Raw genomic sequence first — 26,070 nt, 5'->3', positions numbered from 1 at the left:
TCTTCGTACATGCAATCACCCTCTGTATTCAGAAATAACTGGGCTAACTCCATCCTCTGGTTAATAAGCCCAGATGACTTTACTGTGTGTACACTGGCATCACTATAAATCAGGCAACTTAGTTAAATCAATCAAATGGATGTTTAATATGTTCTCCTTCTAGATCCATTAAAAATGAACACCGTCTCCTGAAGTTCATCAATATCATAATGCTGATTCTCAGAGCAGAAGCAAACGCATGGAAATTGAACTGACTCTTAATGTCAATTTGACCTGGGCATAGAATAGACTGGGGTGTTTTGGGTTTGGCATACTTCTCTCTGCAAAGAAAGGGATTTTTAACCATTTCGGAAGAGGGAAAAAGGACTAGGTGAATAGAAGTAGCAACAGTTTGATGAGAAATGTTTATTTCTGTTTCCATCATTAGGTTGAAGACATATCTGATATATTTGTGAAGGCAGCACTTGAACAAAGATTACTGCATTGGTTTTTCATGTGCTTATAAACATCACACGGCCATTACGAATATTGATTCAAAACCAGACCACAACCAGAATTGTTATTTCAAGACATGGCAAATATGCAGTATGCAGCAAACAGGATAGTATTTCAAATATCCCTCAAAAATGTAACAATCTGTATAAAAATGACAAAAATAACACTGTATTCGGGTCTGAGTGACTTTTATGATTGGGGCACAGGAAAAGGCCTACGTGGACAGCAAGTGCATCCCTGATTAAGACACCTCTGTGTCGCCGAGACATTTTCATAAACTCCTCTTAGGAAAGAACATTCTACAAGTGACAATATTGGGAAAAGAGCATGTTTTATCCTAAGTAAATTCAAAATGGTTAGTATTCTGTATTTAAAGGAAACCGAATAGCTTACTGGTTGCATAAACTTTTGGATGAATGTACAGTAGCTTAATAGAGAGAAGACCATTTTTAAGATGAAGCCAATTAATTGCGATGTTGCTTTCGTTTGCAACACTTAACAAGAAACCAGTGGGTTACTGATAAATAAATGCAAATATAATGCTGAAATAAAGCGCAATTCAATTGAGATTTATGCCATGAATTAAGTCATTGGGGACAATACTAAAAAGTTCATTTTGTCACAAGTGAAAATACAAAAGTCACAGTTTTGTCATTGGTATGTGCAGATTGTTCCAGGGCCCCATCCATAGCTCCTCCTCATCGGAATACGTGCGATCGCTCTGAGATTCTAAAGGTTCTCTCACATCCTCATTGTCCACTGTTGACTCCTGCTCCTCCGCGTCCCACGTTCTCTCGCTCCTGGCCTTGGCGATGTTGGACTTGGACGCAATGCTCTCGGCTCCCGTGGTGCTGGAGGCCAGGGAGCCGCTGGAGGGCTGGGTGTTTAGGTTCTTGTCGGCCGAGGACGTGGTCGCCACGGGGCTGTTGAGTGGCAGTCTCTCCTCGTGAGTCACCGCCAGTTTGTCTAGTTTCTTAAAGTGCTTGCCCAGGCGCACTGGGGAGTTGACCTTTATGTTGTTTGAGTGGGCGGCCCGGCGGGTGCGTATGACCGAGCCGTTCTGTGCCAGGTACACGCTGCCGTTGACGTGGCTGTGGTTGGTCAGATTGGACAGCCGGTTCCTTTGGGGCTCCGGAGCACTGTCCTCCCCCGTGGAACTGGTCTCATACTCCCTGTCCACCACCAGCTTGATCCGCTTCTTCCTCCCGTACTGAACAACAACAACAAGCAGACAGAAATACAGTGAGTGTACAAAACATTAGGAACACCTTTCTAATATTGAGTTAACCCCCCCCTGGACTCTACAAGGTGTTGAAAGCATTCCACAGGGATGCTGGCCCATGTTGACTCCAATGCTTCCCACAGTTGTGTCAAGTTGGCTGGATGTCCTTTGGGTGGTGGACCATTCTTGATACACACGGGAAACTGTTGAGCATGAAAAACCCAGCAGCTTTGCAGTTCCTCACACAAACCAGTGGGCCTGGCACCTACTACCATAGGTGGTACCACGTTTAAAGGCACTGAAATCTTTTGTCTTTCCCATTCACCCTCTGAATGGCACATACACATTCCATGTCTCAATTGCCTCAAGGCTTTAAAATCCTTCTTTAACCTGTCACCTCCCCTTCATCTACAAAGATTTGAAGTGGATTTAAAAAGTGACATCAATAAGGGATCATTGCTTTCACCTGGATTCACCTGGTCAGTCTATATCATTGAAAGAGCAGGTGTTCTTAATGTTTTGTGCACTCAGTGTATGAGAGACATGAAGCTTAACATCAAGACCTTATTAAAGACACTCAGTGCACATTGTCACGCTGGAGAAGGAGCTGTTGGAGGAAATGACTACATCTTCTGAGGTGAATTAACCACCATCTTTTGTGCTTCTTCACACAGACGGATGAGAAGCAAATCATTAACCATTTACTAAGAGCTTTAGAAGAAGGAATGGGATTATCACATCAAAAGGACATTGCTTCCACTATTCATGAATGAAAAGGCAGCAGCTAAAAAGAGAAGAGTAGAAAAGAGGCCATGCGGTTTGGACTCTGTAATTGGCTAAAATGGCTTCTATTACAATAATACATTCCACACAAATAATTGCAAACGCAATCAAGGCATTCGGAGATCTTACTTAATGGGATCGCAATTCAATTGAACCAAGATGTTACGGCTTCATCTTCCTCTTCTTCCTCTGTGCTATGCTCCAAGCAGTTTCCATAACTACCGCTGGACGGTCTCGCCGTCGTGGCTCCCTCCTCATCATCCTCAGGGGTAGGGGGAAAGGGTCATCTGAGGCTGACCTCTGTCGAGCCTCGTCTCTTTCCTGTTGAGACCATTGTAAGGCTCCCACTGGACTTCTTGGATGATGACCCTTCACTCCTCGGACGACTCTCCGCTCTCAGCCTCCTCTTCCTCCTCCCCCGAGGACTCCTCCTCTTCCTTGCTCTCCTCTTCAATGGTGTTCTCAGGCCCTAAAGTGTGTGAGGAAGTTGTGGATCTAGCGCTTCTTATCCAGGTGGATCTAAAGCTCCTGGAGATTGGGTCAGAGACTTACTCTGCTAAGAGACGATCTCTGTTCTGTCCCACTGTGCTGTGTATCAGAGGATGTTATCCACTGTCCTGTCTACTCTGACTGCGGCTGGAGACCACAGAGGATCTCCTGCTGGACACGGGTCTGTGAACGTGTCCCTGGCTCTGTGTCCACCTCTGCAGACGTCACACTCCTCTTGTGTTCCTCAGTCTCTGATCCTGATCTTTATCGGACTCTTTCTCCTCAGAATCCCCAGCCTCTCTCTCTGTCTGGGACTACTCCTCAGAATCACCATCTGACTTTGACCTCCTCTTCTCCTCCTCAGAATCTCCCTGGCTCTCCCCCTGGTCTGAATCCACAGCCCTTTCCTGGGCCTCCTCTCCTCCCAAGTCTCCTCCAGAGTAACCCCTGCAATCTGTTGTGGAGGATGAAGCAGTGCTGCTCATACTCCTTCTGTCTGAGAAGGCCTCCCCTGGGACCCTGCTTCAGAGCTGCTGCAGTCCTGGTCACGACTGTCCCCCGCCAGGGAGGCCTGCCACCTCTATTCCCTCTCAGAGTCACTGGAGCATTGGGACCTGGAACCATACATGCTCTGCTCAGCTACAGAGCTCATACTGAAGATATCCTCCTCTCTTGAAGAGCCTGCTTGATATGTTTATACAGTTGAAGTCGGAAGTTTACATACACTTAGGTTGGAGTCATTAAAACTAGTTGTTCAACCACTCCACAATTTCTTGTTAACAAACTATAGTTTTGGCAAGTCGGTTAGGACATCTACTTTGTGCATGAAAAGTAATTTTTCCAACAATTGTTCACAGACAGATTATTTAACTTATAATTCATTGTATCACAATTCCAATGGGTCAGAAGTTTACATACACTAAGTTGACTGTGCCTTTAAACAGCTTGGACAATTCCAGAAAATTATGTCATAGCTTTAGAAGCTTCTAATAGGCTAATTGACATCATTTGAGTCAATTGGAGGTTTACCTGTAGATGTATTTTAAGGCCTACTTTCAAACTCAGTGCCTCTTTGCTTGAAATCATGGGAAAATCAGCCAAGACCCAAGAAAAAACATTTGTAGACCTCTACAAGTCTGGTTCATCCTTAGGAGCAATTTCCAAACGCTTGAAGGTACCACGTTCATCTGTACAAACAATAGTATGCAAGTATAACCACCATGGGACTACGCAGCCGTCATACCGTTCAGGAAGGAGACACATTCTGTCTCCTAGAGATGAACGCACTTAGGTGCGAAAAGGGAAAATCAATCCCAGAACAACAGCAAAGGACCTTGTGAAGATGCTGGAGGAAACAGGTACTGAAGTATCTATATCCACAGTAAAACGAGTCCCATACCGACATAACCTGAAAGGCCGCTCAGCAAGGAAGAAGCCACTGCTCCCAAACTGCCATAAAAAAGCCAGACTACGGTTTGCAACTGCACATGCGGACAAAGATCGTACTTTTTGGAGAAATGTCCTCTGGTCTTATGAAACAAAAATAGAACTGTTTGGCCAGAATGACCATCGTCATGTTTGGAGGAAAAAGGGGGAAGCTGAAGAACACCATCACAACCATGAAGCATGGAGGTGGCAGCGCCATGTTGTGGGGGTGCTTTGCTGCAGGAGGGACTGGTGCACTTCACAAAATAGATGGCATCATGAGGGAGGAAACGTTTGACCCAAGTTAAACAATTTAAAGGCAATGCTATCAAATAATAATTGAGTGTATGTAAACGTCTGACCCACTGAGAATGTGATGAAAGAAATAAAAGCTGAAATAAATCATTCTCTATACTCTTATTATGACATTTCACATTCTTAAAATGAAGTGGTGATCCTAACTGACCTAAGACAGGACATTTTTACTAGGATTAAATGTCAGGAATTGTGAAAAATGGAGGTTAAATGTATTTGGCTAAGGTGTATTTAAACTTCCAACTTCAACTGTACGTCTTGGCACCTTCACCAACCACTGTTTCACCGAGGGCTTGGCCTCGTCCCAGGCCTGGAAGTAGCTACCATCTATGACCATCTATCGCTGTTCATCCTCAGCATGCTGTCGGAGCAATAGGCCTTAATTAGTTCAGGGAAGTCCCCACCATCTCCTCCGATCATTGGAGAAGAAATTCAAGGGGAATATCCTGGCTTTGTTACAGAGGGTGGAGTGAGGGGGGCTCACCAGGAAATTGCAGAGTTTCATGACTGTCTTTAGTTTCTGAGCAGCCGTAGAGGAGTGGTGGGGCCAAGGGAGTCTGCAGTAGCAGCAGTGCTGGTGGTGGTTCCTGCACTGGCCTGGGACGGGGGGACTGCAGATCTCCAAGTACCTGTTGGGGGGGCCACTGAGGGGGCTTCGGGGTGGTCCTCTGCCCCACCTAGATGGCCTCCTCCCACCACGCATGGCCACCTATGTTACAGTCACATCAGCCCAAGCTACCGTTAAATCCACTGTTGACCATTAACCATTACTGACCCATTACTGAACCAAGCAGGGGTTCCTCCAGGGACATACTTTTTATTAAATTCAAAGGTGCATCATTTTGAATTATACAAATCTGCTACCTCTCCATCCGACTCCTGTGGACTGCAATAGTAGTAGCTCCCATCGTCTTCCACAATCACCTCTCCGTACTCATCATACAGGCCTGTCGGAGATATCAACTTCCTGCGACTGCCATACTGAGGCAGCTCATACCTGTAGGGAGACACGGTTTAGTTACACACTGTACTGACTGACACACATACACAGACAGACAGACAGACAGACAGACAGACAGACAGACAGACAGACAGACAGACAGACAGACAGACAGACAGACAGACAGACAGACAGACAGACAGACAGACAGACAGACAGACAGACAGACAGACAGACAGACAGACAGACAGACAGACAGACAGACAGACAGACAGACAGACAGACAGACAGACAGACAGACAGACAGACAGACAGACAGACAGACAGACAGACACACAGACACACAGACAACACACGCACGCACACATGCACGCATGCACACACACACACACACACACACACACACAGCACGCACACACACACACACACACACACACACACACACACACACACACACACACACACACACACACACACACACACACACACACACACACACACACACACACACACAACATCATTTATTCAACCTCTGTCCATACACATTTATCAGTATAATTCTGCCATTCGTTTTTCAGAAGCGAGTGTGAAACAGAACATGTGATTGGGCCCGGGTCTCCAGTGGCTCCTGGATAACAGAAAGAGTGAGAGGAGGGCAGTAAAGGAGGCTCCTTTGGGGATGTTACCGTCATTACCCCAAGACAGGCTATTCCTTTTTTTCTTCTCTGTCTTTGTTCAGCCTGTCTTTCGTGCCAGAGGGGGGCAGAAAGGGATAGAATAAGATCCAGGGCCCACTCACTACAGAGCGTAGAAGTCACTTCCCTATGAACCCAGGTTAAAGACTGAGTGCTCCTAGGGAGAAACAGACCATCAGCTTAACAGGGCTGACTGTGACTGCCTGGACACAGGGTGTGGTGACCTATAACTTATACTCGAAGTAAAGGAGCATGGAAGAACCTTTTTGGTGGCCACACAGGCGGAACCTTTCCAGTTGAAAAAGGTATTTGAGGAACCTCTGTGTAAAGGTTCAAACAGGAACACTTCTGGGATTGGAAGGGTTCCATTTTTTAAAACCTTTTTTATAGGTAGCAGCCTATCAGTTTGGAGGTGTGGCTTATTGGAGGTGTGGCTTTATGATAGTTATTTTTGGTCCCCCGTTAGCGTAAATGTCATTACTGTTCATCACGTTAAGTTCGTACACGACAATTGAAATGTTCCATGAATATCTATGCTTATTACATATTCTAGTATAATATGAACATTACTGACATACTGTAATAAAGCGTTAACTACACCAACTTCAGGATCCACATAAAGCTCTTGGGGAACTGAAGCTACAAACTCCTCACTGGCTCTACAAAACTGTCAGCGTTCAACCTTAATATTGGAAGACAATACAACAGAACAGATGAACAAGAATGACATTTACTGTAATGGGTGGCACAAAAAAAATACTGATCCGCAAGCCACGCCCCTAATAAGCCACGCCTTTGCTCCAGGATTCCTCCAGGAACACGTTGCTACATTGAACCAATAAAGGTTCCTCCAAGAACCACTCAACTAATCGAAGATGAAAATATGAGGAACTCCAGGGGTTTCTTGAGGATCTCCAAGGTTTCCTCGAGTCACCACTAATTCTAAGAGTGTACAGTACACGGTGTCAGTAGAGGCCAAATGGTTAAAAGGCCCAAGCCTCCAGCCAGAAGACTATTCCCCACATCTCAACCCAAACATGAGCCAAACTCTAATTTTATTCATAGTGGTCGGTGTGAAGCGAAACATTAGCATTTTGAGAGACCCGCTACATAGCAGAGAGAAAAATAACACAGGGGTATGGCTGAAGTCAGAGGCTGGACGTTGTCATTAAAAGGTGAAAAGCTGCGTGTAGAGAGAGAGCGTGAGGAGAGAGAGGAGAGACAGGAGAGAGAGAGTGAAGAGCGACAGGAGAGAGAGAGAAAAGAGAGGGAGTGAGGAGAGAGGAGACAGTGAGGAGAGAGAGGAGAGAGATTGAGGAGAGAGAGGGAGTGAGGAGAGAGGAGACAGTGAGGAGAGAGTGGGGAAAGAGGAGAGAGAGTGAGGAGAGAGAGGAGAGAGAGCGAGGAGAGAGATTGAGGAGAGAGAGAGAGGAGAGAGGAGACAGTGAGGAGAGAAAGGAGAGAGAGGGGGAAGAGGAGAGAGAGGAGAGGGGTTGAGGAGAGAGAGGAGAGAGAGGGGAAAGAGGAGAGAGAGAGTGAGGAGAGAGAGGAGAGAGATTGAGGAGAGAGAGGAGAGAGAGGAGATAGAAGAAAGAGAGAGGAGAGAGATTGAGGAGAGAGAGGAGAGAGAAGAAAGAGAAAGGAGAGAGAGACACGCAGAGACAGTGAGGTAAATGTATCTGCTGCTACAGCATATTTAAATCTGAATCGTTCCGTCTACATCCGGGGTGTCCAACTCATTCCATGGAGAGCCTAGTGTCTGCAAGTTTTAGTTTTTTCCTTTCAATGAAGCCCTAGACAACCAGGTGTGGGGAGTTCCTTGCTAATTAGTGACCTTAATTCATCAATCAAGTACAGGGGAAGAGTGAAAACCTGCAGACACTCGGCCATCCGCAGAATGAGTTTGACACACGTGCTCTATAACTATCATCCTCTCACTTGGGTGCTGGAGGGGCTACATCGTAAGAGCTTAATTCCACAACATTCCATCTGCATCAACACTCCTTGTTGTTCTCCTGTTGTGAGATAACATGTGGACGATGCTCAATGTAACGTGCTAAGTGAGTGATTAGCCTGGCTATCATTGTGCCAGGAGACCTAAATGGGGTCTCTAGTGTCTTAAAATGAAAATTATGGAATTCATCACAGGTGGCAACAAATGACAATTTGAATTATTTCGTCTGAAGCTATCATTATGTATTCTGACCTGAACGCTTCACTTCAAGGCTGTTCGGAAACTACTTCTGATTTTTCAGTCTGGAGGCCTGTTGTGTCGAGAGCTGTTTGTTATGGACGGATATTTAACTCTAAATGAGTTTCTGGACTCTGCAGACCGACTGAGTTTCCCTGGTGTGAGGTGAACTGTCGGCACTCACAGGATCAGTGAGGCCTCAGGAACAAAAACACACACAAACACACACTGTGCAGAGACACAGACACACCGTGCACAGCCATGCATGCAAGAAAACATGCACACACACACGCATATTCCCTTACCCATGGTCACAATTATAATAATCCTGGGTGTAATAGTCCTGGCCAGGATCGATACCAGACTCAATAGAGAGTTCCTGTTGTGGGTAAAGTAGAGGTATTAGTTAAAGACAATGAATTTGAAGGAAAACAAGAGAAGACCATCAAACAGGCTTTATTGAAGGAGGATTCTTCACTACTTTGGATAGCAAAGAGAGAGAGACAGAGAGAGAGACAGAGACAGACAGAGACAGACAGACAGACAGACAGACAGACAGAGACAGACAGAGACAGACAGACAGACAGACAGACAGACAGACAGACAGACAGACAGACAGACAGACAGACAGACAGACAGACAGACAGACAGACAGACAGACAGACAGACAGACAGACAGACAGACAGACAGACAGACAGACAGACAGACAGACAGACAGACAGACAGACAGACAGACAGACAGACAGACAAAAACAACACTAGACACTATGGAACACAAAGCTTTTACTATCTCATCCTGGAATATATAAGGCCTGAGATCATCTGCCTTTGGCCTAAAGAGCAGGAACCCAGACTTCATGAAAGACATTGGAAATACAGACATTGTCATTCTACAAGAACCATGGTATAAAGGAGATGGACCCACTGGTTGCCCTCTAGGTTACAGAGAACTGGTAGTCCCATCCACCAAACTACCAGGTGTGAAACAGGGAAGAGACTCAGGGGGGGTATGCTAATTTGGTATAGAGCAGACTCAACTGAACGACTTGATTAGTTTAGTGTCAGCTAGCTACATAGCTGTCTTTGCTGTCTTCGTATCATCGTATCATCGTATCCAAGATAATTGTGTTGTTTAGGTTTAGAGTGTGTAGTCTTAGAGTGATTATCTTAATTTACATTAGCTAGCCAGCTATTTGTCGTCCTTAATGACTCTGCTAGCTAGCCAACAGCTAAAACGTGTATAGAACTCAACTACCCGGTCGATCACATTTTCACTTCATTTTCATTACAGTACAACGGTTTGATTTGTTTGATCGTAGCTAGCTACTTAGCTAGCTACATAGCCGTCTTTGTATCAAAGATAATTGTGTAGTCTAGAGCGATTTTCTAGGTTCGCTAGCCATCTATTGTCGTTCTTTTAACGCAACGTAACGTAAACAACACTGCTAGCTAGCCTGCTAGCCCCCGAATAGCAACACTGCAGAAACTATTTCACTCAACGGAACGACTTGATTAGTGTAGTGTCAACAACGCACCCACTGCCAGCTGGCCTACTTCAGCAGTACTGTATCATTTTAATCATTTTAGTCAATAAGATTCTTGCTACGTAGCTTAACTTTCTGAACATTCGAGACGTGTAGTCCACTTGTCATTCCAATCTCCTTTGCATTAGCGTAGCCTCTTCTGTAGCCTGTCAACTATGTGTCGGTTTATCCCTGTTCTCTCCTCTCTGCACAGACCATACAAACGCTCCTCACCGCGTGGCCCCTGGTGGTCCCAGCGCCCAGGGAGTTCCAGGTCTCCGGTAGCCTCTGGAACTGCCAATCTGCGGTCAACAAGGCAGAGTTCATCTCAGCCTAAGTCCCTCGACTTCTTGGCACTGAGGAAACATGGATCACCACAGACAACACTGCTACTCCTACTGCTCTCTCTTCGTCCGTCCACGTGTTCACACCCCGAGAGCGTCTGGTCAGCGGGTGGTGGCACCGGGACCTCATCTCTCCCAAGTGGTCATTCTCTCTTTCTCCCCTTACCCATCTGTCTATCGCCTCCTTTGAATTCCATGCTGTCACAGTTACTAGCCCTTTCAAGCTTAACATCCTTATCATTTATCGCCCTCCAGGTTCCCTCGGAGAGTATTCTTGATGCCTTGATAAGCTCCTTTCCTGAGGAAACCTCTCACAGTTCTGGGCGACTTTAACCTCCCCACGCACTCTTTCCTCTCTGCCTCCTTCTTTCCACACCTACCCTCTCACCTTCCCCCTACTCACAAGGCAGGCAAATCATCTTTACTAGATGCTGTTCTTCCACTAACCTCACTGCAACTCCCCTCCAAGTCTCCGACCACTGCCTTGTATCCTTTTCCCTCTCGCTCTCATCCAACACCTCCCACACTGCCCCTACTCGGATGGTATCGCGCCGTCCCAACCTTCGCTCTCTCTCCCCCGCAACTCTCTCCTCTTCCATCCTATCATCTCTTCCCTCCGCTCAAACCTTCTCCCACCTATCTCCTGATTCTGCCTCCTCAACCCTCCTCTCCTCCCTCTCTGCATCCCTTGACTCTCTATGTCCCCTATCCTCCAGGCCGGCTAGTGGCACTCATTGTCACAGAACAGGGCTCCGGGCAGCCGAGCGGAAATGGAGGAAAACTTCCCTTTGGACCTGGCATCCTTTCACTCCCTCCTCTCTACATTTTCCTCCTCTGTCTCTGCTGCTAAAGCCACTTTCTACCACGCTAGCCAAGCATCTGCCTCTAACCCTAGGAAGCTCTTTGCCACCTTCTCCTCCCTCCTGAATCCTCCGCCCCCTCCCCCCTCCTCCCTCTCTGCAGATGACTTCGTCAACCATTTTGAAAAGAAGGTCGAGACATCCGATCCTCGTTTGCTAAGTCAACGACACCGCTTTCTGCTCACACTGCCCTACCCTGTGCTCTGACCTCTTTCTCCCCTCTCTCTCCAGATGAAATCTCGCCAGAACAACCTGCCCGCTCCCTATCCCCTCCTCTCTTCTCCAGACCATTTCCGGAGACCTTCTCCCTTACCTCACCTCGCTCATCAACTCATCCCTGACCGTTGGCTACGTTCCGTCTTCAAGAGAGCGAGAGTTGCACCCCTTCTGAAAAAACCTACACTCGATCCCTCCGATGTCAGAATTACAGACCAGTATCCCTTCTTTCTTTTCTCTCCAAAACTCTTGAAAAATCCAGCTCTCCCGCTATCTCTCTCTGAATGACCTTCTTGATCCAAATCAGTCAGGTTTCAAGACTAGTCATTCAACTGAGACTGCTCTCCTCTGTATCACGGAGGCGCTCCGCACTGCTAAAGCTAACTCTCTCTCCTCTGCTCTCATCCTTCTAGATCTATCGGCTGCCTTCGATACTGTGAACCATCAGATCCTCCTCTCCACCCTCTCCGAATCTCCGGAACAGAATAAGGTGGCGTGGCGAGAATCTGTCTCCTCACCACGACCACTGGTGTCCCCCAGGGCTCTGTTCTTGGCCCTCTCCTATTCTCGCTAGTCATGGCTCTGTCATAACCTCACATGAATGCAGACGACACACAATTAATCTTCTCCTTTCCCCCTTCTGATGACCAGGTGGCGATCGCATCTCTGCATGTCTGGCAGACATATCAGTGTGGATGACGGATCACCACCTCAAGCTGAACCTCGGCAAGACGGAGCTGCTCTTCCTCCCGGGGAAGGACTGCCCGTTCCATGATCTCGCCATCACGGTTGACAACTCCACTGTGTCCTCCTCCCAGAGCGCCAAGAACCTTGGTGTGATCCTGGACAACACCCTGTCGTTCTCAACTAACATCAAGGCGGTGGCCCGTTCCTGTAGGTTCATGCTCTGGATCAAAATGTTTCACCCTGCCTCAACAGGAAGCGGCGCAGGTCCTAATGGCACTTGTCATCTCCCGTCTGGATTACTGCAATGTCTCCCTGCCTGTGCCATTAAACCCCTTCAACTTCCAGAAAGCCCGTCTGGTGTTCAAAAGTTCTCTCAAACTGGCTTCCAGTTGAAGCCATCCGCTAAAGACCATGGTGCTTGCCTACGGAGCTGTGAACGGCACCTCAGTACCTCCAGGCTCTGATCAGGCCCTACACCCAAACAAGGGCACTGCGTTCATCCACCTCTGGCCTGCTCGCCTCCCTACCACTGAGGAAGTACAGCTCCCGCTCAGCCCAGTCAAAACTGTTCGCTGCCCTGGCCCCCAATGGTGGAACAAACTCCCTCACGACGCCAGGACAGCGGAGTCAATCACCACCTTCCGGAGACACCTGAAACCCCACCTCTTTAAGGAATACCTAGGATAGGTTAAGTAATCCCTCTCACCCCACCCCCCTAAGTTTTAGATGCACTATTGTTAAGTGACTGTCCCACTGGATGTCATAAGGTGAATGCACCAATTTGTAAGCTGGAAACTGCTGACTTAAATTTGTAATGAATTAGCTAAAACAGGACAATTTTACATCTAGCTAGAAATGAATACGGAAATGATATCAACAGAGAAAAATGTCCTCATTGGTGCTACCTACTGTATCACACCAATAGAATCGCCATACTTTAACGATGACGTCTTCTCCATCCTAGAGGGGGAGATCAACCCTTTCCAGGCCCAGGGACATTTACTAGTCTGTGGCTACCTAAATGCCAGAACTGGACAAGAACCTGACACCCTCAGCACACAGGGGGACAAACACCTACCTGGAGGTGACAGCATTCCCTCCCCCATATTCCCCCATAGAAACAACTACGGCAACATAACCAACAGAAATGGGTCACAACTCCTGTAGCAACTCCTGCAACAACTTCTGTTGGATGCTGGGTATGTACATAGTCACTGGTAGGGTTCGAGGGGACTTCTTTGGTATGTACACCTATAGCTCATCTCTTGGCAGTAGTACTGTAGACTACTTTATCATTGACCTGAACCCAGAGTCTCTCAGAGCGTTCAGAGTCAGTCTACTGATACCCCTATCAGATCACAGAAAAATCACACTCTATTTGAACAGAGCTATGCTAAATCAGGAGCCATCAAAGTCAAAGGAACAGAATAATATTAAGAAATGCTATAGATGGAAGGAAAGTATTTTGGAAATCTCCCCAAAAAAGTTTAGGCAACAACAAATTCAATCCCTTCTAGACAATTTCCTGGACAAAATGTTTCACTGTAATGGTCACTTGTAAATGTCCTTGTTTTTGAAACAAAAGCAAATTATCCATTAAAATAACATCAAATTGATCAGAAATACAGTGTAGACATTGTTAATGTTGTAAATGACTATTGTAGCTGGAAACTGCTGATTTTTAATGGAATATCTACATAGGCGTACAGAGGCCAATTATCAGCAATCATCACTCCTGTGTTCCAATGACACGTTGTGTTGGCTATAGAGGTCGACCAATTATGATTTTTCAATGCCGATACTGATACATCAGACAATTTATATATAAGTGTATACATATATATATATATATATATATATATTTGTAATAATGACAATTACAACAATACTAAATAAATAATATAATACAGAAATAAAATCAATTTAGTCTCAAATAAATAATGAAATATGCTCAATTGGAGAAGAAAGTAAAAGTCCAATATGTGCCATGTAAAAAATCTAACGTTTCAGTTCCTTGCTCAGAAAATATGAAAGCTGGTGGTTCAATATTCCCAGTTAAGAAGTTTTAGGTTGTAGTTATTATAGGAATTATGACACGTTGACTATTTCTCTCTATACCATTTTGTATTTCATATACATTTGACTATTGCATGTTTTCTAGGAACTTTAGTATTGCCAGCCTAATCTCAGGAGTTGATAGGCTTGAAGTCATAAACAGCTCTGTGATTCAAACATTGCTAAGAGCTGCTGGCAAACACAAAAATGCAAATGACTGATTGTTATGAAAACTTGAAATCGGCCCTAATTAATCGGCCATACCGATTCATCGGTCAACCTCTAGTTAGCTAATCCAAGTTTATCATTTTGAAAGGCTGATTTGATCATTAGAAAACCCTTTTGCAATTATGTTAGCATAGATGAAAACTGTTGTCCTGATTAAAGAAGCAATAAAACAACTTTAGACTCGTTGAGTATCTGGAGCGTTAGTATTTGAGGGTTCGGTTACAGGCTCAAAATGGCCAGAAACCAAGAACTTTCTTCTGAAACTTGTCAGTATATTCTTGTTCTGAGAAAAGAAGGCTATTCCATGGGAGAAATTGCCAAGAAACTGAAGATCTCGTACAACGCTGTGTACTAGTCCCTTAACAGAACAGCGCAAACTCTCTCTAACCAGAATAGAAGAGGAGTGGGAGGCCCCGGTGCACAACGGAACAAGAGGACAAGCACATTAGAGTGTACTGGCCTTCTAAGCAGAGTTGCAAAGAAAAAGCCATATCTCAGACTGGACAATAAAAATAAAAGATGAAGAGGGGCAAAAGAAGACAGACACTGGACAGAGGAACTCTGCCTAGAAGGCCAGCATCCCAGAGTCGCCTCTTCACTGTTGACGTTGAGACTGGTGCAAAGTTCTCCCTCGCCCTCCGTTTGGCAAATCTGACCATAATTCTATCCTCCTGATTCCTTCTTACAAGGAAAATTTTAAACAGAAATTGGTTTACTTTCAAGTGTACTGTTAGCTAGCTAACGTTAGCTGGCTGGGTCGCTAGCTACCTTTGTGTATGATCTTATTCTTCGTATCTCAGATACATTTGCTTGACTAGTTATAGCCATAGAACCTGGTTGGTTACCTACTTGCAGATTCATGCAGGGTAGTAACATAATGAGTTGGATTATTGTCCATTGTTTTGCTAGCTAGCTACATGTCTTAACAAAAGACTCTACTCTAATTTTGACAAAGTATTTTCATTTCAAGTTAGTGTACCGTTATCTAGCTAGCTAACGTTAGCTGGCTGGCTCGCTAACTAATGTTACGTCATGCGTTAGATTAATTGTTTACCTAGCTAGCTATCTAGCCACATTTCTTAAGAAAAGACTCTCGTCTTAGTGTGCCAGAGCGCAGAATAACTGATACATTTTTTAATGCTCAACACCCGTTGAATATGTCGGCAACAAAGCATAATTCAATTGTTGCCAGCAGCACAGTTACAATCAAAAACGCTTTGGATAACATGAAAACTGCCTAACCAGGTCTGCTAGGGGGAGTAAAATGGTGGGGTGGGGTGTTCTTTCATTATATGTCTGGAAGTAGCTAGCCAATGTTAGCCACTTAGCTTGGGTGACTGTTATTACTTGGGTGACTGTTATTGTGAGGTCAGAGCTTTCGGAACAACCCTACTTATTGGCCAGAGCGCCCAGTGTGTGCTCTGAAGGTGAAACACTCTGAATTTACGAACGGACAGTCTGACAGCACAGTTGGTATCTGGTCACCAATGCGCTGGATAACATAACCAGCTCTGCTAGGGTGAAAAATGTTCAGTGAGCTGTTCTCTCTCTCTCTCTCTAAGAAGTCTGGAAGTAGCTGGCAAGTTAGTACAGAACGCTCGGATCAACCGGTTTAATAGGGTGTGAACAATGCTGAATGGGTGTAGACAAAGAAGGGCTCTCCAATAGTAGTACCAAAACACTGACAGATGGTTTTCTCAAAAGTAAGTTTACAAGTTGATCAACTTTCGAAACATAATTACTTTCCCATTGTTTCCTCAAATGCAGTGTATGATATACCATTTTGCAGCTCTGAGTCTTTACTTTTATCCGATGTAAAAAACAGAAATTCCAGAATCCTGTTGGTGAGTCACATTTCTTTCCACAGGGCCGGGGGGTGAGACAGGGATGCAGCTTAAGCCCCCACCCTCTTCAACATATTTATCAACAAATTGGTGAGGGCACTAGCACAGTTTTCAGCACCCAGCCTCACCCTACTAGAATCGGAAGTAAAATGTCTACTGTTTGTTAATGATCTGGTGCTTCTCTCCCCAACCAAGGAGTGCGTAGAGCAGCACCTAGAACTTCTGCCCAGATTCTGTCAGACCTTGGCCCTGACAGTAAAACTCAGTAAGACATAAATAATGGTGTTTCAAAAAGGGTCCAGTTGCCAGGACCAAGAGTACAAATTCCATCCAGACACCGTTACCCTTGAGCACACAAAAAAACTATACATACTGTACCTTGGCCTAAACATCAGCGCCACAGGTAACTGGGTAAAAAGACTTGAATCAGTTATAGAACCCATTGCCCTTTATGGTTAAGAGGTCTGGGGTCAGCTCACCAACCTAGTGTTCACAAAATGGGACAAACACCAAATTGAGACTCGGCATGCAGAATTCTGCAAAAATATCCCCTGTGTACAATGTAAAACACCAAATAATGCATGCAGAGCAGATACCTGCTAATGATAGCATGCATATTTAATCCAGAAAAGAGCTGTAAAATTCTACAGCCACCTAAAAGGAAGCGATTCCATAACAAAGCCATCACCTACAGAGAGATTAACCTGGAGAAGAGCCCCTTAAGCAAGTTTGTCCTGGGGCTCTGTTCACAAACACAAACAGACCCCACAGAGCCCCAGGACAGCAACACAATTAGACCCAACCAAATCATGAGAAAACTAAAAGATAACTACTTGACATATTGGAAAGAATTTACAAAAAGAACAGCGCAAACTAGAATGCTATTCAGCCCTAAACATAGAGTATTCAGTGGCAGAATACCTGACCACTGTGACTGACCCAAAATTAAGGAAATCTTTGTCTATGTACAGACTCAGTGACCATAGCCTTGCTAATGAGAAAGGTCGCCGTAGGCAGACCTGGCTCTCAAGACAAGACAAGCTATGTGCACACTAACCACAAAATGGAGCTGCACTTCCTAACCTCCTGCCAAATGTATGACCATATTAGAGACACATATTTCCCTCAGATTACACAGATCCACAAAGAATTTGAACACAAACCACATTTTGATAAACTCTTATATCCACTGGGTGAAATGCCACAGTGTGCCATCACAGCAGCAATATTTGTGACCTGTTGCTACAAGAAAAGGGTGAACCAGTGAAGAACAAATACCATTGTAAATACAATCCATATTTATGTTTATTTATTTTCCCTTTTGTACCTTAACTATTTGCACATTGCTATAACACTGTATATAGACATAATAAGACATTTCTGTGAGTGTAATGTTTTACTGTTATTTATTTTTTATTTTTGTTTAATTTTACCCCTTTTTCTCCCCAATTTTGTGGTATCCAACTGTATTTAGTAGCTACTATCTTGTCTCATCGCTACAACTCCCGGTCGCGGCCGGTTACGACAGAGCCTGGGCGCGAACCCAGAGTCTCTGGTGGCACAGCTGGCGTTGCAGTACAGCGCCCTTAACCACTGCACCACCCGGGAGGCCCTTATTTTTTTATTGTTTATTTCACTTTCGTGTATTATCTATTTCACTTGCTTTTGAGATGTTAACATATGTTTCCCATGCCAATAAAGCCTTGTGAATTGAACTTAATTGAATTGAGAGAGATAGATAGAGAGTATTCAGTACCTCCGGTCTCAGAAGAGAGGGCCTGAGCAACTGCTGTTGCTGCCGGAGAGAGAGTGGACAGTTGAGGAGGAAAAGACAGTCAAAGGGGAAATAGATAAAAGGTAGGTTTCATTAAACAGATAGTGGATCAATGCAAATATGGATGGGGAAGGGGTAGCAAGCGAGGTCAGGGGGAGTTTCATGGGAAATAGACAGAAGAAACAGCCTGTGTCAATCAAGTATAATAAGATCATTTCATAACCAAAACCCAAGGCATTTAATACGAAGGGATGACAGCTTCCGCCATCAGCCAAACTTCTCCAATATCTGTGCACCACATCGCCTCCCCAAATATAAGGTGGGCGGTGCATTGGAAGTTCATTTCCATATTTAGTTTTGGTCCTTCTATCAACGCTGTGTCTACAGATAACAGCAACGCCAATTTCAGAGGAATGGAAACGCCAACGTACCTCATGATGTCCATACCCGCGCCTGTAAAGGAGGAAACATTGTGGAAATCAGTAAACCAGATTGTCAAGATAAAGATTGTCAAAAATAAAGATTGTCAAGATAAAGATTGCTTGAGCTTGTATTACTTACTGTAGCAGTAATTGGCTGCTTAAATCAAAAGCAGAGAGTGGTCTCCCTTTGCTAATGTTTCAGTTTAAAGTACATGAGAATTGTAAAGAATTGCCTCCTTTTGGAAGGCAATAATATGAATTATTCAGTGCTCTTAAATCTATTCTACCCCTACCCCTCACTAAGAGAGAGAGAGAAAGGAAAAGAAAGGGGGACAGAGGGAAAAGTAATAATCCATAGAATCTAACCACTTCTGTGAAAATTGGAAAACTCTAAACAAACAACAAAACAAAGAGTTATCCATCCAAAATGGAGATGTATGAGATCTATCCACATCTCCAATCTTTTTGGCTCTATAACAAAGAACAAACAGCAAAAATGTACATGATCAAAGACAAATCCTAGAATCAACTATTAAAAACTACCAGAACCCACTGGATTCTCCAATTACATTGAACGAACTACAGGGCAAAATACAAACCTTCCAACCCAAAAAGGCCTGTGGTGTTTATGGTATCCTCAATGAAATGATAAAATATACAGAGTACAAATTACAATTGGCTATACTAAAACGCTTTAACATCATCCTCAGCTCTGGCATATTTCCCAATATTTGGAACCAAGGACTGATCACCCCAATAAACAAAAGTGGTGACAGATTTGACCCCAATAACTACCGTGGGATATGTGTCAACAGCAACCTTGGGAAAATCATCTGCATTATCATTAACAGCAGACTCATACATTTCCTCAATGAAAACAATGTACTGAGCAAATGTCAAATTGGCTTTTTACCAAATTACCGTAAGACAGACCACGTATTCACCCTGCAGACCCTAATTGACAAACAAACAAACAAAGAAACCAAATCAAAGGCAAAGTCTTCTCATGCTTTGTTGATTTCAAAAAAGCTTTTGACTCAATTTAGCATGAGGGCCTGCTATACAAATGGATGGAAAGTGGTGTTGGGGCAAAAACATACAACATTATAAAATCTATGAACACAAACAACAAGTGTACAGTTTAAACTGACAGAAACAAATGTCTTTCCACAGGGCCCTCTTCAACATAAGTATCATCAAATTGGCGAGGACACTAGAACAGTCTGCAGCACCAGGCCTCAACCAACTAGAATCTGAAGTCAAATGTCAAAGAGTTTAAGTATAGCCAGTTGGAATTTGTTGTCTGTATATTTTATCATTTCATTGAGGATACCAACACCACAGGCCTTTTTGGGTTGGAGGGTTTTTAATTTGTCCTGTAGTTCATTCAAGGTAATTGGATAATCCAGTGGGTTGTTGAAGTCTTCAATAGTGGATTCTAACATTTGCATTTGATCATGTACATATTTTTGCTATTTGTTCTTTGTTATAGAGCCAAAAAGATTGGAGAAGTGGTTTACCTATACATCACTGTTTTGGATAGATAATTCTTTGTTCTGTCTATGGATTCTTCAATTACATTGAACTGATTTTTGACGTGCTGTTCCTTCTTTTTCCGTAGTGTATTTCTGTATTGTTTTAGGGATTCACCATAGTGAAGGCATAACCTCAGGTTTTCTGGGTCTCTATGTTTTTGGTTGGACAGGTTTCTCAAAATTTTTCTTAGGTTTTTGCGTTCTTCATCAAACCATTTGTCATTGTTGTACATTTTCTTCATGTTCTTTTTAGATTTGACTCACACACACACACACACACACACACACACACACACACACACACACACACACACACACACACACACACACACACACACACACACACACACACACACACACACACACACACACACACACACACACACACACACACACACACACACACACACACACACACACACACACACACACACACACACAATCAGACCAAGATACTCTGGTCTGATTGAACTCTTTGGCCTGAATGCCAAGCGTCACGTCTGGAGGAAACCTGAAACCATCCCTACGGTGAAGCATGGGGGTGGCAGCATCATGCTGTGGGGATGTTATTCAGCGGCAGGGACTGGAAGACTAGTCAGGATCGAGGGAAAAATGAAAGGAGCAAGGTACAGAGAGATCCTTGATGAAAACCTGCTCCAGAGCACTCAGGACCTCAGAGTGGGGTGAAGGTTCACCTTCCAACAGGACAACAATGCTAAGCACACAGCCAAGACCACTCAGGAGTGGCTTCAGGACAAGTCTCTGAATGTCCTTGAGTGGCCCAGCCGGAGCCCAGACTTGAACCGGATCAAACATCTCTGGGGAGACCTGAAAATAGCTGTGCAGCGACGTTCCCCATCCAACCTGACAGAGCTTGAGAGGATCTGCAGAGAAGAATGAGAGAAACTGCCCAAATACAGGTTTGCCAAGCTTTTAGTGTCATACCCAAGAAGACTTGAGGCTGTAATCGCTGCCAAATGTGCTTCAACAAAGTACTGAGTAAAGGGTCTGAATGCTTATGTAAAGATGTAATTTAATGTTTTAATTTATTTTTGCAAAACCCTCTATCAACCTGATACTGGTTGATTGTCTTTGTCATTATGGCGTTTTGTTTGGAGGTAAAATTCTCTAGATTATCTTCATCTTTAGGTGACCATAAAACCTTACAATTACAATTAACTTATGACACGGAACAAGACTAGCCATGCATTCATATATAAATAAATATCAATCAACATTTCAGAATGAAAACAACTCCATTGAAAAAAATACATGACAACAATAAATGACAAAAAATGAAAACACAAGAATGAATGAAGAATGGAATTGCAAAAGAACACAAAATGAAGAAGAAAAAGAAGAAAGAGTCACTGAACAGAAATAGAAGGAGAGAGTCACATTGCAGTGGACTGAGAGGGGAAGCGTTTCTCCAGCTCTTCCACTATAAGGAGTTCATTTTGATGTTTGGCTGGACGTGTACCTGTTTGTACTGTTCTCCAAAACGGAGCATCAGCCTGCACCTCTGCTGTGGTGGGGACTACAGTCTCTGCAATGTCTAGTTCAGCGTAGAAGGAGTCCACAGAATCAACAGACCCGTCGTTTTTCTTGTCTATTTGATTGCACATGTTGGAAACAGATTTCTTGATGTCGGCAATGTTCTGTACTTTCTTCAGGATCCCCTTCAGCCTCTTCATGGGGAGCCCGGGGTTGATGGGGAGGGGCGGCGGGGGAGGCTGCAGGGTCACAGGTCTCAGGGTGGTCACAGCGGGCGAGGGGGAGCACAAACGCAGATGGACGATTGAGGGGAGGGGACATGGGAGGAGGGAGAGGCGGAGGAGGGGCAGGGAAAAGGTTTTTGCCGTAGTTAAGGGTGGAGGGGGAATTGGGAGGAGGCATGGAGGGGGAGGAGGCATGGAGGGGGAGGTGGAGGGAAGCTGGGTGGGGGAGGAGAAGGGGGCACGTCTGGGGGTTCAGGGATGACCTCTTAGTGTTCGGTGGAGGCTGAGTTGTAGCTGGAGAAGCTGAGGCTGCGCAGGATGGGAAGAGTGGGCTTGTGGCTGGGGGGTGGACTACCATTGCTCTGGGTATTAATGACGCAGGGTGGGCCCTCTCTTTCTTGTCCCAGATGGCAGTCCTCTACCCAAGATGCAGCCCAGAGACTGGCGGTCCTCTCTGTTTCTACTCAGAATGGAGTCCAGAGACTGACAGGCCTCTCTGGCACAGTGCTGGGTGCTGTCGAACCCCAGCCCCATCAGGAAGTCAGCAGAGAGAGACCCCTGGGACTCACGGCTCTGCCTCTTCTTCATCTCCCTCTTGGCCTGCTGCTCAAACTGCCTGGCCTGCTCCTTCACGGACATGGGCTTGGGCTCCATGTAGGTGCTGCGCCTCAGGTTTCCCCAGTCCAGGCCGGCCAGGTTTCCCCAGTCCAGGCCGTCTAGCATGTACTTACTGTCCTTCAGCTCAGTCTTCAGCAGCTCCAGCTCCCACTGCACCGGGTCCATCACCACCTGTCTCCTCAGAGCATCACACATCTCCTGCCTGTGGAGCCTGGAGGGTAGGGTCCAGGAGTGGCCCGAGCCCCCACAGTTGAAATTCAGGAAGGGGCCCTCTCCGAGGTCCGCAGGGTTCCGTGGGGGGGGGGGGGGGGGGGGGGATAGGTCCCCAGGAGTTCCATCGTCCTCTGTTGCTGCCCCAGGATCTCTGGGCTGCTGAGAGTGCCCGTGCCTTCGTCAAACAGGGGGTTCTTGGTGTTTAAGGGGTTCTCGTCTGAGAATTACGTGATGTTACTCTGAGACTTGGGCATGTTGTTGAGGAGGACCCCATTGGCACTGGAAAGCTTGTGTGCAGCGATGGCCCCTGTGGAAAGTGTGCTGTTGAGCCTCTGGCGGTTATCCTCCTCTTTTTTGCTTTTATGGAGACGGCAGAGGAGAAAAAAGACTTGAAACGATAGAAGGAGGAAAATTGTGATGAGAGAGATAACTTCCAAAGAAAAACCTTACTACCACCAAATAAGCTTAGCGACCGATCTCCTCTCCTAAAACGTTGCAAGGCGAAATAAGACCGCAACTGCCAGACTGAACGGGCTCATTGTAATGGCCGGAATGGAATCAATGGAAGGGAGTGAAATGTGTGGTTTCTATTTGTGTGATGTGTCTGATACAATTCCATTTATTCCATTCCAGCCATTACAATGAGCCAGTCCTCCTATAGCTCTTCCCACCAGCCTCCACTGATCTACATACAATTTAAGGGCCTGCTAAAGGAAAACTCTAATGAGCAACAGTTACAACCTAGCGCTACAACACAAGTACTCACTTCACTCTGGAGGCCAAGGAAGAGAAATGAGGCAATAAGATAGATAGATGAGTATAGCAGGAAAAGCAGGGCGAATCACAGAAATGCTACACACTTGACTGCCGGTAATGGCAGATTTCATTCTCTGAATGTCCACCGCCTGGTTGATGGCTGACAATTGAAAAAACGATTGACTTTACCATTGCATTGTTTTTGATCAGAGAAGGAGGAAGCTACAAGGGCTCCTTGATCAGCAGAGCGGTTGACCAGTTCATTCTAAAGTAAGCCTAGGTCTGTTCTCTATGTGATCAGGACATATCTTATGGCTTTGCAGCAGCACATGAAGCCACACGCTGTACTGCTCAATGACTGAGCCACTCAACAACCTTATCGATAAAATAAATTGTGTTTCGCCACGGCACTTGAATAAGTATTTCAATTATCTTCAATTGACATGAATTTCCCCCTTGTTTTCAGAGAGCTAGCCAGTCTGTTTTGAAGTCAATCGTACTCCATCTTGAACAGTAAAGAATAAAATAAGAATCATATTCCAGATGGTATTTTCCTTGCATATGAAATTCTATTAAGTTTATGGAAGCGAGCATATCTAGAAGGCAGGAAACTGCTGAGCCATGGAATGGTGATAACAGCTTTGCTCAGTTTCCCCAGTGAAGAACTACACTGAAGCACAGCATGATATAACCTCCACAGATAAACTTAAAACAATGTCTACAGTAGCATATGTTTGACCAAGGAACCCAATCACGCCCAGGAAAATTGCTCCAATTCTAAATTAAACAGAGAATTTGCAAGGACCCACATCATGGGATAAGATAGGATATATTCTAAAACTTACATGGTGTTGTCCCCCAGCTCTTCATACAGGTTGTTGGTGGCAGCAACCACTGATTTGCCAGTAGGGAGGGTCATTTGTATCCGGGCAGTTTTAGCACACTCCGCCTGTCTCCTTTAGTAGTACCATGGAGAGAAATTCAACCAAGTTACGATAAATTACAGCGTCAGCAAATTCGAAGAGGACACTGCTACATTATAAATGCACGCATAAATAAATATCTTGGCACACAGTGGCACCCCAATATACTCAAAGAAACCAATTGTTGCCGGCACGTTTCTTATTTATCGTCTCCGACTGCAGTGTATAAAAACAGGTTATGCACTCTTCATTTGTTTTAGATTTCGTTGACTTCCCTGATCCCAATCATTGGCTTTGGAAAACATGTTCGAGCCACTCAAATATCACATGAATACACATTAGACATGGACAAATGGGTAGAATTGCACAAAAATAAGCTTTAAACCTGCAACATTTTCTCTCTGCCAACCAGAGGGGAGTGAACAGTTTGTGTCATGAACAGTGTTTGTGCCCATGGAAACACGTGGCGTGCACAGCGGGGGGGGGAGGTTGCTCCTTCTAATATTTCTATATTTGGGATTTGTGTGTATTGTTAGGTATTACTGCACTGTTGCAGCTAGGAACATTAGCATTTAGCTACACCTGCGATAACAGCTGCTAAATATGTATATGCGACCAATAAAATTGGATTTGATGATTTTAATACTCACTCTTTGAATCTGTTGACAATGGAAGAAAGAGGAGAAAGAAAGAGAAGGATGTTGGTAATAGCGAGGGGCAAATTACAGACACAATGCTTGTTACAATCATTGTCTTTTAATACAAAAAGAGAGAGATTGAAAGAATTCTCTGTAGATTAAGCCACTTTCCTGAAGCTGAGTCACTGATGAAGATGACACACAATTATTTTCTCATCTGTTTCATGTCTAGCCCTGAAATCGTCACGGCTGTCAGTCTAGCCCTGAAATCGTGACGGCTGTCAGTCTAGCCCTGAAATCGTGATGGCTGTCAGTCTATCCCCGAAATTGTGACGGCTGTCAGTCTATCCCCGAAATTGTGACGGCTGTCAGTCTAGCTCCGAAATCGTGACGGCTCTCAGTCTAGCCCTGAAATCGTGACGGCTGTCAGTCTAGCCCTGAAATTGTGACGGCTGTCAGTCTAGCCCTGAAATCGTGACGGCTGTCAGTCTAGCCCTGAAATCGTCGCGGCTGTCAGTCTAGCCCTGAAATCGCGACGGCTGTCAGTCTAGCCCCGAAATCGTCGCGGCTGTCAGTCTAGCCCCGAAATCGTGACGGCTGTCAGTCTAGCCTCGAAATCGTGACGGCTGTCAGTCTAGCCCTGAAATCGTGACGGCTGTCAGTCTAGCCCTGAAATCGTGACGGCTGTCAGTCTAGCCCTGAAATCGTGACGGCTGTCAGTCTAGCCCTGAAATCGTGACGGCTGTCAGTCTAGCCCCGATATCGTGACGGCTTTCAGTCTAGCCCTGAAATCGTGACGGCTGTCAGTCTAGCCCTGAAATTGCGATGGCTATCAGTCTAGCCCTGAAATCGCGATGGCTGTCACTCTAGCCCTGAAATCGCGATGGCTATCAGTCTAGCCCTGAAATCGCGATGGCTGTCACTCTAGCCCTGAAATCGCGATGGCTATCAGTCTAGCCCTGAAATCGCGATGGCTGTCACTCTAGCCCTGAAATCGCGATGGCTATCAGTCTCGCCCTGAAATCGCGATGCCTGTCACTCTAGCCCTGAAATCGCGATGGCTATCAGTCTAGCCCTGAAATCGCGATGGCTGTCACTCTAGCCCTGAAATCGCGATGGCTGTCACTCTAGCCCTGAAATCGCGATGGCTGTCACTCTAG

General features: G+C 45.2%; 1 protein-coding gene across 4 annotated transcripts in view; it reads right to left on the bottom strand.

The window, feature by feature from the left end:
- Window positions 1–365: 365 nt before the first annotated feature.
- Window positions 366–26,070, bottom strand: part of LOC124048149 (protocadherin-15-like) — a 353,300-nt gene continuing 327,595 nt past the window's right edge. For all 4 annotated transcript variants that reach the window (XM_046368624.1, XM_046368627.1, XM_046368626.1 and 1 more), the window contains 7 exons: window positions 24,923–24,931; window positions 24,195–24,305; window positions 18,519–18,540; window positions 18,070–18,108; window positions 8,861–8,934; window positions 5,594–5,726; window positions 366–1,705 (listed from right to left, as the gene is read on the bottom strand). In XM_046368624.1, the coding sequence (XP_046224580.1) occupies window positions 1,136–1,705; window positions 5,594–5,726; window positions 8,861–8,934; window positions 18,070–18,108; window positions 18,519–18,540; window positions 24,195–24,305; window positions 24,923–24,931 (958 nt within the window). In that variant the 3' untranslated portion in view covers window positions 366–1,135. The remainder of the gene's footprint in view (window positions 1,706–5,593; window positions 5,727–8,860; window positions 8,935–18,069; window positions 18,109–18,518; window positions 18,541–24,194; window positions 24,306–24,922; window positions 24,932–26,070) is intronic.

Source organism: Oncorhynchus gorbuscha, linkage group LG11 (assembly GCF_021184085.1).
Source record: "Oncorhynchus gorbuscha isolate QuinsamMale2020 ecotype Even-year linkage group LG11, OgorEven_v1.0, whole genome shotgun sequence".
In the NCBI taxonomy this organism is placed as follows: Eukaryota; Metazoa; Chordata; class Actinopteri; order Salmoniformes; family Salmonidae; genus Oncorhynchus; species Oncorhynchus gorbuscha.
Note: the sequence above shows the minus strand (reverse complement) of the source record. Positions and strands in the feature narration are given on the sequence as shown.